The 13,644-nt window shown below is 39.5% G+C and overlaps 1 protein-coding gene across 2 annotated transcripts in view; it reads right to left on the reverse strand.

Moving 5' to 3' along the window:
* Window positions 1-808: 808 nt before the first annotated feature.
* The window catches only part of LOC119164826 (chymotrypsin-C), a 31,792-nt gene continuing 18,956 nt past the window's right edge, over window positions 809-13,644 (reverse strand). For both annotated transcript variants that reach the window (XM_075890648.1, XM_075890649.1), the window contains exons 3-6: window positions 13,383-13,512; window positions 9,535-9,673; window positions 8,341-8,480; window positions 809-1,355 (exon numbers count right to left, since the gene is read on the reverse strand). In XM_075890648.1, the coding sequence (XP_075746763.1) occupies window positions 1,146-1,355; window positions 8,341-8,480; window positions 9,535-9,673; window positions 13,383-13,512 (619 nt within the window). In that variant the 3' untranslated portion in view covers window positions 809-1,145. The remainder of the gene's footprint in view (window positions 1,356-8,340; window positions 8,481-9,534; window positions 9,674-13,382; window positions 13,513-13,644) is intronic.

Raw genomic sequence — 13,644 nt, forward strand, 5'->3', positions numbered from 1 at the left:
TAATAAAAAAGGCTTCCGCAATCTCTCTAGTTTTCATGTCATGATGGCTGTATAAGACAGATGTGCGCGAAAAATCAGTGACTTTTATTTTATCCCACTGTCTTGCGGCAGGATATACATTGGGCAGACTGGGCACTGCTTGAATAATCGCCTGCGAGATCACCACAATGCGCAGAAATTAGCCCCGGGATTACATTTGCCCGTCCATTGCAAAACGTGTGGCTGCGTACTTCATTTTTCGCGCACATCTGCCTTATACAGCACAGTCATCATGACATGAAAACTACAGAGATTTCCGAAGCCTTCTTTATTAGAAAGAATATTGATAGTCGTGTTAGTTCACCGTATATGTCACTGTTAGATTGTGAAATATCGTTTCTGGACGACACCTGATCATGGTGGAACCTTCTCCCCAGTTGTTTCCTTTTCTCGTCTTTCTGGTATATAATTTCTTCCCTGAATAAACTGAGTTTCAGTCTGCGCTTGTTTGTCTCTTCTCTTGGGTGCCGTTGGTTTGCGCTTCCAATTATTCTATCATGAATTTGTACCAACTAGCCCGCCTGTCAACCCTACTCTAAAAAAACGGTGCAAGCAAAATTTCTGGTCGAAATGTCTGCACGTATAAGATCAAACAAAAATACAACTGAGCACGCGGTTATGAAATGGTCATTTTTGCATTTGCACAAAGGTGGCGTGAAATTAGAGATTTTAAGTGACATGAAATTATACCACATTTTACATAAATTCAAGCTTAAAATCATTGTTCCCAAGAAGCATGTAAATTTCATAAGAATCAGCTAAGAAAAGATTGCGAGGATGAATGCTTTATTGCAGATAGCGCAGTATATTCAACTAACTTATGCACAAGCCATCTGCCAGTTGAAAGCTAATTCACAGGTACTGAACAGTGAATGAGGTACACTAATACAGCATTTAGAAGCTGTAGTCTGCTTCTTGTATGTGTTTTATACAAAGAACAGCTTGAAATACTGGATGGTCACTGCGTTTAGCAGAAATGTATAGTTCTTTTTTTACACTTACGTGCATGCTCATACTGGGTACTTAGCCATGGCAAGATAGCTCGTTTTCTACACTTACGTTCGTTGTCATACTGGGTACTTAGCCTAGGCAAGAGACAATGCCATTCAACGTCGAGAGGCGCATATCCTTTGAACCTGCGAGGTGGTTGCGGCATCTATGTAAGGGTGAATGAAGTTTTGGGTGTAGTGCGAAACCTTAGTGCCGATGAGTGGCAGATGCTCGAAACCGTCACGTCGTGGTCCGTCAGAGACAATGCCGTAAACAACCCAGTGAGTCGGGGCACAGAAACCCAAAAGTGGGCTACCGGTGTCACCCTGCACAGGTAAAAATTTATTTATTTATTTATTTATTTATTTATTTATCTATTTATTAAGACTGCAGTCTCAAGCAGACCATATAGCAGGTGTTTTACATTGATACATGCTATAAAAAGGCACAATAGTTTTCAAAGAAAGCACACTAAGTGAAAAATACAATGGAAACAGATAAAACAATAAGGTTAAGAAAATAAAGAAGAACACATCTAAATTTAGCATCAAATAGTAACTGTAAAAGGCAAGAGTACAATAACAAGCTCAATAAAAACAACAAAGAATATAATTCCAAGGAGAAAATTTGTCAAATTGAACAGGAGAATGCAATGAATTGGAACGTACAATAAAAACAAGTATATTAAATGAGGCTAACGAAATACTGCAAATATTTTTCAAACAAGGTAAGCGAGGATTTCGTTGCAATATTGTCAGAGAGGCTATTCCAATCAACAAAAGTTCCAGTGTAAAATGAGTATTTAAAGCAGTTATTTCGTAGAAGCAAAGGAGTTATCGTGAAAAAATGTCCTTGCCTGGTTTCGTAACCCTGATAATAGGAGATAATGGGAGAGGAGTCTATGTTTTAATGAAACCACACATGCATTAAAACAATGTAATGGCCTGCGCGCTGATGTTCCACGTGTTTTATTTTCTGGTCTCTCCGTAGTAAAGCACTGCACGCCTCTAAACAATGAAAGGCTAGTGTCTATTTTTATAGTTTAACTGAATTAAAGTAAAAGTTACTGTACCTTGCACTAGAGGTACAATACTGGTAGACAGTGTAGCTGATGGACACACAGGGAGCATGACTGCACCTGTTTTTTAAATTTCGTGCAATTTCTCTATTCTTCACCTTCGGTGTAATTTTGTCCACATATTTTTGTGCTTATTTTGATTGATTCAACTCTCTCAACTTCTCTCTCTCTATCGTGGCATCTCGAATTCCTTATAAATCTTTCATTTTCTTTTAATATTTTTATATAGCTCTCTTTTGTTTTTCTATCACTTGCTCTCTCTGTTTATTTTTTTTCTTTCTTCAATTGTCTCTCTTTCTCTTTTTCTTGGACTTCTTGCCTTTCGCTCCCTCTATGTTATCTCTCTCCTCCTTTCCTTTTCTCTTTCTCACATACGTCCTGAAATTCACTTCTTTTTGACACCCGACTTGCTGTGCTATAGGATACAAAGCTACACTATATGCCTTCGTAGTGTACCTGAATAGCCTACTTGTTATGGCGGTCTTTTTCAGATAGTGGCCAGGAGAGTTCGAATCTAACTTCACAAAGAACTTTTCCCTTAGGGTCTCTCGCTTGCTCTGTTTTTATTTCTCTCGCTTTATTTCTTCCTCTCCCTCTCTTTCACTTATTATCTCATTCTTTCTATCCCCTTTACATTCACGGTCTCGCCCATCAGTTATCGCATCACGCATAAAAAAAACCGGCCCACGTCTTCTGGCAGTGTGTACTAGATGAAGCAGAGAAGCAAAGATGTTATGCCACCAAGCACTCCTCGATGGTTACCAGTTGACGGATATTAGAATGAGCCTAGACCACTTCGCTGTTCAAAAACACATTGTTGGACAATAATATTCTTTCGGCGCGGACAGAGAATGAAGCAGTAGTCGCGTTTGGGCGGAAGACGCCTGTCTAATTGTTTATTCAGCGTGAGGAACTCCGGACGATGAAGTTTGTTTTTGTACTTGAAGTCTTTTCGCACATTCACACGATTGGCACTGTCCAGACTACGCTGTCTATTTTCGCTTTGCATTCGTAGACATGTCTCCTTGTATGGTAGCTTTTTTTTATGGCCAGAAGGCATTTGGTTGTCTCGGCGTCTTTTTTTACACATATTTTTTCGTCTGGTTGACCGTGAAACGCCAGATGCGCTGCTCCCGTTTAGTTTTTTTTGTACACTTGTTCTTCATATGTTTTTGACTACGCGAGATTATTGGTGCACTCAACCTTCTCTGCCGTATTCATTGTTTTTCATATCCCCCTTGTCTGTTGATGTCTAAACAGGGACAGGGACTGAAGTGGGCCAGTATTCGCCACCTGGGAACGCATGGTGTTGGGACTCCGGGTCCTGCCGGTCTCGTTTTCGGTAGCTGGCCCCGTCGCAGGATCCATCGTCCAACAATTCAGCGAGAAGAAGCGCCCGAACGAACAACAGAGATTTATTTACATGTAGAGAAGTGGTCAACTGACCCAAAGAGAGAAGAGTGCGTGTGATACAAAACGTCTTCGGCATTTTATATCGCCGCGCCGTTGACACTGGGCGCCCCGTCCGCATCGTCAGCCAATACGGTGTCTCCGGCACCTCGGCCAGGAGAGAGGGGGAAACACACCTCACAACACATGGAGTGGCCCAACCTAACACGAGGTCCATATATGGTCACGGCGCCCTAAAATGTTACCAAACATGGTCACGAACGCACAGCAGACCCCGGAGCTCTCCCGGCGAGGAGGAACCCGAATGGGGAGGTGGGGGTGGCCGCCACCGTCGGTCAAAAACCGGTTCTCCCCCAAACTCTTCCTGCTTGGCTCCCCAGGGCCGGTCGTAACAATGGGTAACATTTAAAAAAAGTACTTGCGCTTACTAAGTTCGATTAGCTAGTGCTTTTCTTAATATTTACTACATATGTAGTAAATGAAGGTAGTAATGACCTAGTTAGTGAACAGTTACCATATGCTAAATCCACACCACTGCAACATCATCAGTTATTACTCTGTACGGACGCACAAAGGTGTAGCCACAACCAGTACAACCAGGCCATGAGATGACACTCGCTCTAATATTACCCAAAATGAAATACACAGTCCTACAGTGTTTCTCAACACGGTGTACAAGTGGCCTAACCATGACATTATACTTAATCTCGTTTATTTTTTTTGTAACCGTATTTTTATACCTCACCACTTGCAGATATGATAGCACCATAACGTAACATGTAACTGTTATCCTTACATAATTAGAAAAATTAGAGTTGGGTTACATTTTCATAACGTTGTGAAAATTAAAGACGCACGCCGGTTTCAGGTAGCCAAAAAGCTCAAGCCCGGCTCGGATAGCGAGCTGGGTCTGGGCAGGCCGACGTGTTTTCATTTCGGGCATGGGCTGGACTCAGCCTATACTTTGTTTTAAGTTAAGCGGTCCGTGCAATATGCAAAGCCGGAATCAAGCTCAATATAGAAGCGTTGTGACAAAACAGTTTGCCCTAACAACCTCCGCGACCACGTGCCAACATTTTCTCTGTTCTTTTTTCCAGGAAGTATTCTAAACGCACGTGCAGGGGAATAAGCACACAAAATAGATGTGCAACAATCTGCACAGAGAATAATTGAATTGAATTGAATATATTGCGGAACAAAGTTGCGAGAAGACCAGGCAAGAAAGCTTCACTTGGCCGCTTGATAAAAACTTGGCCACTTCTCACACTGAGAAGTTACAGCGGCTTAAAATTGTTTACAAATCATTTAAAAATTCTTTAAAAAGTAAAGAAAAAATACCCGTAGTGCTGAAGACAGCAGATAAACATAAAAACCACAACAGATGAGCCCATGTCAGCACAAGCAATCATACAAATACGCCACGTAGCCTTTTTAATGCGAGAGTGAATACAGTGAGACCATTTTCTTTGTGTAACGAACTTCAAATAGTCGGTAAACAAAACTGCAGCGTTTGGTCACAGTATACAGCTCTGTTCTTGTTGGCGATCCAAGGTTCTAATTGAGAAAATTTATAAAGATAATTAATATGCTGTCAGGATGCAGGTTGTATTAGAGTTTCATCTTTCTCAATTTTTCCCAGTCTATAGATGCGAAAAAGCCTATATGTGTACAAAGATTCAATTTTTATTGTACTAAGCTTTGTGAAGAAAGGAGCACAATATATGCCAGAGATATGACTGTCTGTAAATAACGCGTTTGGCTCTTTTTTGTAGTACCACCGGTTCATTGAATCTTTTTGCCTGTAGTGGTCCCCTAAACTAGAATTTCTTACTGAACCAAAGAAAGAAATATACAATTATATAAAATCATGGTAATGAATGTAGGAAGATAAGTGCAATGGCAATGCGTAGAACCCATTGCTCCAGATTATTTACTTACTATGTGATTCACTTGGTAGCGATCCCATGACATTGTTTCAGCGAAACATACGTCAAGTGATTCGAAAGAAGGCAGTATTTATATTTCAGTATTGTGCATTTATAGCAGCTTAGTAGGAATTGTTTCTTACGTGTATGAAACATTATACTGCCTTAGTTTTTCCTAGATTCTTTTAGTATGATTGCTTATCGCTCAATTGTGTATACTATCAAACGTGTTATTGGCTCGATTTGACATTTCAGAACCTAAGTCATCCTCAAAAAGCATGCTTGTATCGTCTGCGTAAGTTACGCACTTTGCCGCTGGCAACATTTTCTATGTCATTGATGTAAATTATGAAGAGGTACGGACCCAATATGCTCCCCGCAAAGACGCCTGTTGTTACAGATTTAAACTCTGAATGATGCCCACCTATAGCTACGATTTGGCATCTGCATTGAAGGTAGGATTTAATTGGAGAACAAGCTACGACCCGAATACCATTGTGATCAAGCTCTTTAAGCAAAACATTATGACCTATATGATCAAAGGCCTTTGAAAATTAAATAAAAATACCAAGCACCATTTTTTTCTCAGATTTTTGCAATAGAAATTCTTTTTGGGTCATACGTGCCAATTCAGTTGACCTATTTTTACAAAAGCCACATTGTGGAGGACCTATGGTATTAAAGTGGTCAGTTAACAAAAACCGCTCCAATGTCACTTTCGGTTAACCTTTCGAGAAAACAGGCAGCACTGATACGAGGCGGTAAATTTGAAGATAATTCCTGTCAATTCTTTAAATATTATTGTCACCTTTGCAGTCTGCATGCTTTGTAAGAAAACACCATAAAGTTTAAAACTTTACTGTAGTCAAGATGCAAGTATGTCTAAGACAAATTTCACCGGTGCCATTTGATTACCTAATGCATCGAAGGCTCAACTGTCACGTAATGATAAGAATGAAGAAATAACTTGTCATGTAGTAACCCTCCTTAGGAGTAACGACTGACAATTGGGTGGGCTCATGTACGATTGGTTGATATCATCACATGCCTAACTGAAGGACAAAAAAGGTCAATAAACACTTTAGCTAGATCAACCCCTTTTCGTTCAATGCCTTCTTTCAGGACTGTCGTAGTTCTTTCAATCGCCGTCCCAGTTTAGAAGCGAGTGTCCTCCAAATTTTAACAGAGCGTCCTGGAGCTAAGTTGAATAGAAATGATGGTGCTTCTTAGCATCCCTGAGTTGTTTTGTGACGTAGTTCCTATATTTTTAAATGTTTTAATGCCTCCGTTCAGTTATTTTGCATGCATTAACTGTACAACATGTCCCTCTTGTTTATGAGCTTTGGCAAGCGCTTATCTATCCACGGTCTGGGACAATTTTTGTCTGTCTTAAATATTTCATCAGGAAACGCACGCAGTATATTTTCTTAAATATTTGCATAACCTTGTCAGACTCCAATGATTGCATTCTCCTCTGAGCTATACTAAACTTCAAAAATAACAAATAGTCTAAAATATTCAAGCTTGTTATGGTTGCGAAAGAGATACTGGCAAATGCAGCCACCAGTGTGAGCTGCGAACGGACGTTCTTTAGGATGGATGTGTAACGGAGCAGCACCACTCTTCCCTGAAACCCAAACTACTGGACAGCTCATTTCCACAAAACGTGTAATCTTTGCATATAGTGGCTGCCAAGTATGTTTTTATATCACTTTGAAATGTTCAAAAATATGCCAAACTGTTAAAAAAACGGCATCCTTTCTCCGCAGCAAACCTTCATAACCTTAGGCCAGACCAGGATGGGCCGGGCATTCTCGCAGCCTTTCAGCGGCGTGTTCAGGCTGGCCTTCAATGCAGTCAGCGGGCCAGGACAGGGCTATACATTTAGCCCATGCACAGCTCTAGTAACAATTAGAGCACAAAACCTGGCAGCTGATTGAGGTACTAACGTTTACTAAATTGTCACGTTGGCAAGTAAAGCCTCTACTTCCTCTGACACCTAACTTTACCAAGTATATAAAGTTGCTAATAAATACTTCAACAAGAGAAGTGGTTATCTAGAAGTTTTAAAGAAAAATGTCAATGGTGTAGAAAATGGTACAGTCACCAATTTCTAAAAAAAATTTTACAAAAATACAAGCATACAGCGTTGATGTGTGCGTCTGCAAAAAAAGTAGCTTAGTTAAGACTTCCTCTTGATCCCTAATACAATCGAAGGCTATATCTTACAAACGTAAGATTAGTCTTACAAAGGTAGATGCTATGCACGGTGACCAAATTTAAATAATCACAAAGAAGGTACTTCTTTAGGACCATCATGTTCAGTAATACCTCATTTTGCCATAAATGTGGCTGAAACCCTTTTCTCTATGCTTATACTATGGTTTCATTTCTTCCCCCGGTCCCTACCCTTCCTCAACCTGTTTCCCTTAACCTCCCTCTTTCTTTACTGTACCATACAAGGTGACATCTTTTCTGATATGTTGCCTGGAGTGCACAGTGGTTGCGACGCTCACTTGGTTTCGTGATACTGTATATCACTTCGTGAAGAAGCTTATTTCCACCAATGGTTTTTCTAATTTTCTTTCTCTTTATCTGTCTTTCTCTCTATCATTCTTTCACCCTTCCTAGTTGCAGCTCAGGCAGAAAAATTGGCATCCATGGGAGTGCGCGCGCTCGGAGCACACGTTCAAGAAGCGAAACAGGAAATTGATAACAAGGCGGGAAGACTGCGCAATGGGCGCGCTATTAGGTTGTGCACGTTTTAACTGTAGACGTCATTTATGATGATGTTGGTGGTGGTGGTGGTGGTGGTGGTAACGGTCTTTACTTACTAATAACGATATAATGAAAAGCAAAACAGCTCCACCATAAAGTGTAAATAAGCAAAGGACTTACAAAAATTGATGGGGCCTCCTTCACGTAGGTGCACACTATGGATGGGTCGGCGGTTTTGTTGAAGTAATCCAAGCAGCGGCTATTTTCAATTGAAGTTGTGGTCATCTGCTGTAGCGTTTTTGCCATGGAACAGTTTTCGCCTGCGTTAATAGTTAGGGTTCCACTTCACTGCTCTTATTTCTTGTTAATTTCAATTCCACATGACTACTTAAAAGTAAACAGAAGCAAATACTTTTGCACAAAGTCTAGATGACGTAACAAATTTGATTGTAAAGGGAGAGTCCTGGGTGCTCCCACTCATCATTAAAAATTCCTTGTGTCGAACGGCCAGTCAGTCAAGAACAAGGGCAGCTCTAGAAAAAATGATTGATTGAATTATTTTGGCATGTTAACGTCTTAAAACCACTGTATAGTCATGAACATGGTCTTCCGAAAGTAGTGACACATAGAATTTACTTGTAAAACTATTGTTTAAAAATCTCTGTTCCCCTTAAAGAGTCGTTTTGATCGTGACACGTTTTATCTGCCTGTGTCATGAAAGTAGTTAACTATGGTAGTGGGTTTGTTTCAGATCTCAACCATTGTTCGGAGAGCATTTTGTAAGGTTTCTACTATGTCTCTCTGAGGTGCATATCTGGCTACTTTTGGTTGGCAGCGACAGTCAATCGAAGCAACGACTATGTTTGCTAAATGAATATAAATGAAATATATCCAGTTTGCTTTGTGATTTCTTTCATTTTTACAATAATATAACGGTTTTTTCATATACACTTAAGTTTGGTGTTGGAAAAAAATAATTTTACACACATATGAAATTGTTTCGACAATTTTTTAGACTAAATACTAGAATCTGTAAACGCTAATTGTAGAATAACAATCACAGCCTAAATTTCTTAAGTGGACTACTTGCCTTGAAACAATGATGACAATCTTTGAATTATGGGTGTATTTTCTGAATATTACGCGTGTGCTTTATGCATTTTATGTAATCATTGCATTTATGCATGAAGAAAGTTGGGTTTCCGGTACAATGGCAACTATTCATTCTCGAGCATGAAACTCAAAGTAAAAAAATGCATTCGTACACGCAACACAGTAGTATTACTATTATCCCATCATGTATCTTATGCGCTGCACACTGTGCAAAGAACTGCTGTAGTTCCTAAAACAAAACAATATTGATATGAAACTCACATTCTTTGCCACTGCCCCATCCGGCTGCGAAGAGCTGCGTGTTGTCTGGTAACTCTGCATACGTTTCAGGCAAGCATATTGGTTGCACCGTGCGACTGAAGTTAGCAGGTTCTTTCAGCTTGATCACACCTATATCGTACTGCAACGTTCAAACAGACAGGAAATTGGGTCTTGATTGAGTCGCACAGAAATCCACTGGCAGTTTTTATTTCAATCTGACACTTCTTGAAAGCTTTGAGTGTTGGCCCTCTGTTGGACAAGAAAGCGTATAATTATACACGTTTCCAGAGAAACTACAATAGAAATAAGTGTCAACTGGTGGGATTTTGCCTGCCTACTTCACAAGCTATGGTATGAAGAATGTGTGCCTGTATAAATGGTTTTTTAGGCAAGCTGGCCCAAGGACTGCAAATTTAATGCATTTTATGCTATTTTGGCTACTTGCATACCTAATGCACTTTGCTGTACTTATTGTAGCAAAATATGCTGTCTGCATACTCTGCTCAATTGCTATATCCCAAGGTAGATGGGTATGTGGGGTTGAGCGTCCCAAAACCACTACATAATTATGTAATACGCCGTAGTGGAGGTCTCCGGAAATTTCGACCACCTGTGGTTCTTTAACGTGCACCATATTCTGAGCACATGGGCCTACAACATGTCCGCCTCCGTTGGAAATACAGTCGCCGCAGCCGGGATTCAATCCCTCGACCTGCGGGTCAGAAGTGGAGTACCTCAGCCACTGGACCAGCGCGGCGTGGCTGCTATATTCTAACAGTTACTGATTTAGGTATCGGTCAAAAATATGAATTTATTTGGTCAAAGTGGTCAAGCGTGCACAAAAAGTTCTAGTAACCTTAATTTGATTGCAGTAACGTGATATATATATATATATATATATATATATTTATATAGATATATATATATATATATATATATATATATATATATATATATATATATATATACAAGAGAGTACACTCCGCGGTTCTAATAATTTCATTAGGAAAGGTAATGGGTCCATATTTTTAATTATAGACCTATTTCTATTTTATCCTTCATGAGCAAAATATTTAAGAAACTGTTTTTCAGCCGCCTGAATGGTTACCTAAAAAATTTAATTTCTTGAACGATTGCCAATTCGGTTTTTGCTTTCCGTTCAGGTTTCCGTTTTCCTTTCAACCAACTTGGCGGTAATTTCACTAACAGACTACATTAAACATTACATTGACAAAGGACAAACTAATGCTTGTGTATTCTTAGACTTTTCCAAGGCTTTTGATACAATTCTTCATGGTAGGTCACTAAAAAAAATAGAAGCCTGTTGAACAACAGGTCCAGCGTTGGTCTTCTTGAGAAACTGTTTGTTTGGCGAAAACGTAACAGTTTAGTTTTCCAGTAGCTTTTCAGACACTAAAGTAATTGATCAAAGGGTTCCTCAAGGTTCAATCTTGGGACCATAAACATTATTTCTCTATAATAATTACCTTTTACAACACGCTACACTTTCACAATGCATGTTATATGCGGATGATACAACTGCTACAAACTCAGATGTATCTTTAACATTGTTGAATATTGATATAAATAGCGCATGAACTAACGTTTTTACTTGGTGTCATAATAGTGACTTGATCCTAAATCCAAATAATAATAAATTTATTGTTTTCTGTTATCCTCAAAGAAGACTACAGTTTTGGCATCAGGCAATCTGTAATGCCCCCTTCATATCTTCTGGCGAGTGTATTTCGTTTCTTGGTGTTTATCTCAATGAACAATGGAAATTGAAAAAACATAATTCTTAAGCCTAAAAAAATGTTTGGCCTCAACATCTTTAACAAAAGGTAGACACTGCCTATCCACTCCTGCTTTCCTTTCACTTTACCATGCATTCATTCATAGCCATATTAATTACGGCCATGCTGCCTATGGCTACACGAATAAGTGCCACTTCTCATCTATTTAACACATAAAAAAACAGGCACTGCACTATATTTCAAGCTTTAGTCGCAATAAAAATAGCACTAAACACAAGGAAAATAATTCGCTCGTCACTATTTATTCGCAATAAACCTAATCACCATGTTCTTCAGGTTACTAAATCAGGATCTCCCTCATAAATTTGTTCCCTTGCATTCCTTGAAGACTAATAACCCCACTCATTTCGCTAAGAACATAAAATCTTGCTGCCGAAAGCATATACAAACTACGGCAAAATGACAGCATTATTAGCATGATTTAATGCTATCCAATCGTGGAATACTCTCCTCACCCCATCAAAACATTGTTATCTCTTACTGTTTAAAAAACACGTAAAGCTCATTTATTTAGCCAATAAATAATGATAACGTGTACTCTGTACCTTAGGCGCTTTTTAATTTTTCATTTTAATCACACAAGAAAATCAATTTCTTTGTCCTGTCACTAATCATGGTGGCTTTTTCTGCATGTTTTCATTGTCGGAATGAACTTTTATTTCTTTATTCTAGTATTTTACGAATGAAGAACAGTTATATGCGCAACCTCTCTTGTGTCATATTATCGCAGTAGTCCATTTGCGTAACGTTTGCACCCTTGTGTGTGTGTTTTCTTTTGATGAGTTAGCTATTTTTTAATTTTTGTGCATATTTTTCAGTTTGTATTTGATCATTCTGTACAAAGAGCACCGTCATGGTTCCCTGACCGCAGGACCATCTTTTGTATATCCTTCACGCTGTCACAACACTATGCAAAAAATAAACTTTGGTTAGATTTTGATTTGATATTGACCAATGGTTTCGACCAGTGAACGACTCTTCGTCAGGGCTTACGAACAAGCGTGACACTATTCGATCTTCACATATCGGCATGGTGGTTGAAGAAACAAATGGAAGAGATTACTGAACATTACAGTGGTCACGTATACTGCGCCAGACAGTTCTCGTCTTATTCGCTTGAGTAAGCAAAAGAGAGTAGGGTGAGAGAGGTATCGTTCGGAGTGGGGCACGTACCACGTATTAGAACAAAGAATGAAGCAGACAACAACATCTTAATGAACAAAATTACGAAACAAAAAAGACAAACAAAACTGCAAAAATAGAAAGGAAATGGTCATTGAGCGGCTTCCGTGATTTGCTTTTGAAGGCCATGCAGGAAAATTGTTCTTGTGCTTGGGTGGCTGGCATTTATTTGCAGGAAAAGGTGCCACTGTAGCAGAGTTTAACCCCCAGCCTGCCCCTTTTGCGGCTACTCAAGAAAAAAAGAAGACAAGGGCGTTTTCCTGTCACTGACAGTAAACACTGGCACGCTCCATATATCTGGAGGCAGATTTCGGAGAATAGGTGTTGCAAGTGCACAAGCCCGTTTGAGAATTACTCCTTTTTCCTCCAAGACCAGTCAAGTGCAAGAAGCAAAAAAAGATAAAAGCTTTCTCTGAACTATGATTGTCTCTAGCGAATCACTTACCAATAAGTTTAACTACATTTATTCACGCGAAAACTTTCACAGCTTGTAATATTCCACATAGATTCAAGCGCTAATCAAATCACCGACCCACGTTCATTCACAAACACCTTCTTTATCTTCTTGATGTCACATTTTTGCTATCTTATTCATGTAAAGCTTGCGGCTTTATCGCTATTCTTTTTTATTTAGGGCAAAACAGCTGGTTCGTTGTTGCAAATCATTTTACTGTGCAAAACTAGAACCCACAGTCAGGTTTCAATATGCGAAGTTTAGGTATTACGCGTCTAAAGCCGTTCATAAATGCCTCATAATATAATAGAAGATTCGATACACTTGTTTCACCACAGGCTTCTCGTTTATGCGCACTTATCTGAGCGTGTCACAGAAACACTTTCAGCGAGCACCATTTCCTGTCCGCTGCGGAAGCTCTTGTGAACGCATATCTCCTCTGCCTCGATGACTTGCTCTCCGGGCAGCCTCAAGTTTGTGAAAAGCGAGCCAAGATGGACTCGGACTTCGCTGGAAAGCTTGGCACTGCAAAAGAGACTTCCAATAACGCTTTTACACGACACCAATACTTGGGTTCACCTTCAGTCGAAATATTAACACGTGAGTTGTCTTAGTCGCAATAGCGTTAGCATGTTGTCAATATACCTACTCAAAGAC

The sequence above is a fragment of the Rhipicephalus microplus genome, chromosome 3, assembly GCF_043290135.1.
Source record: "Rhipicephalus microplus isolate Deutch F79 chromosome 3, USDA_Rmic, whole genome shotgun sequence".
NCBI lineage: Eukaryota > Metazoa > Arthropoda > Arachnida > Ixodida > Ixodidae > Rhipicephalus > Rhipicephalus microplus.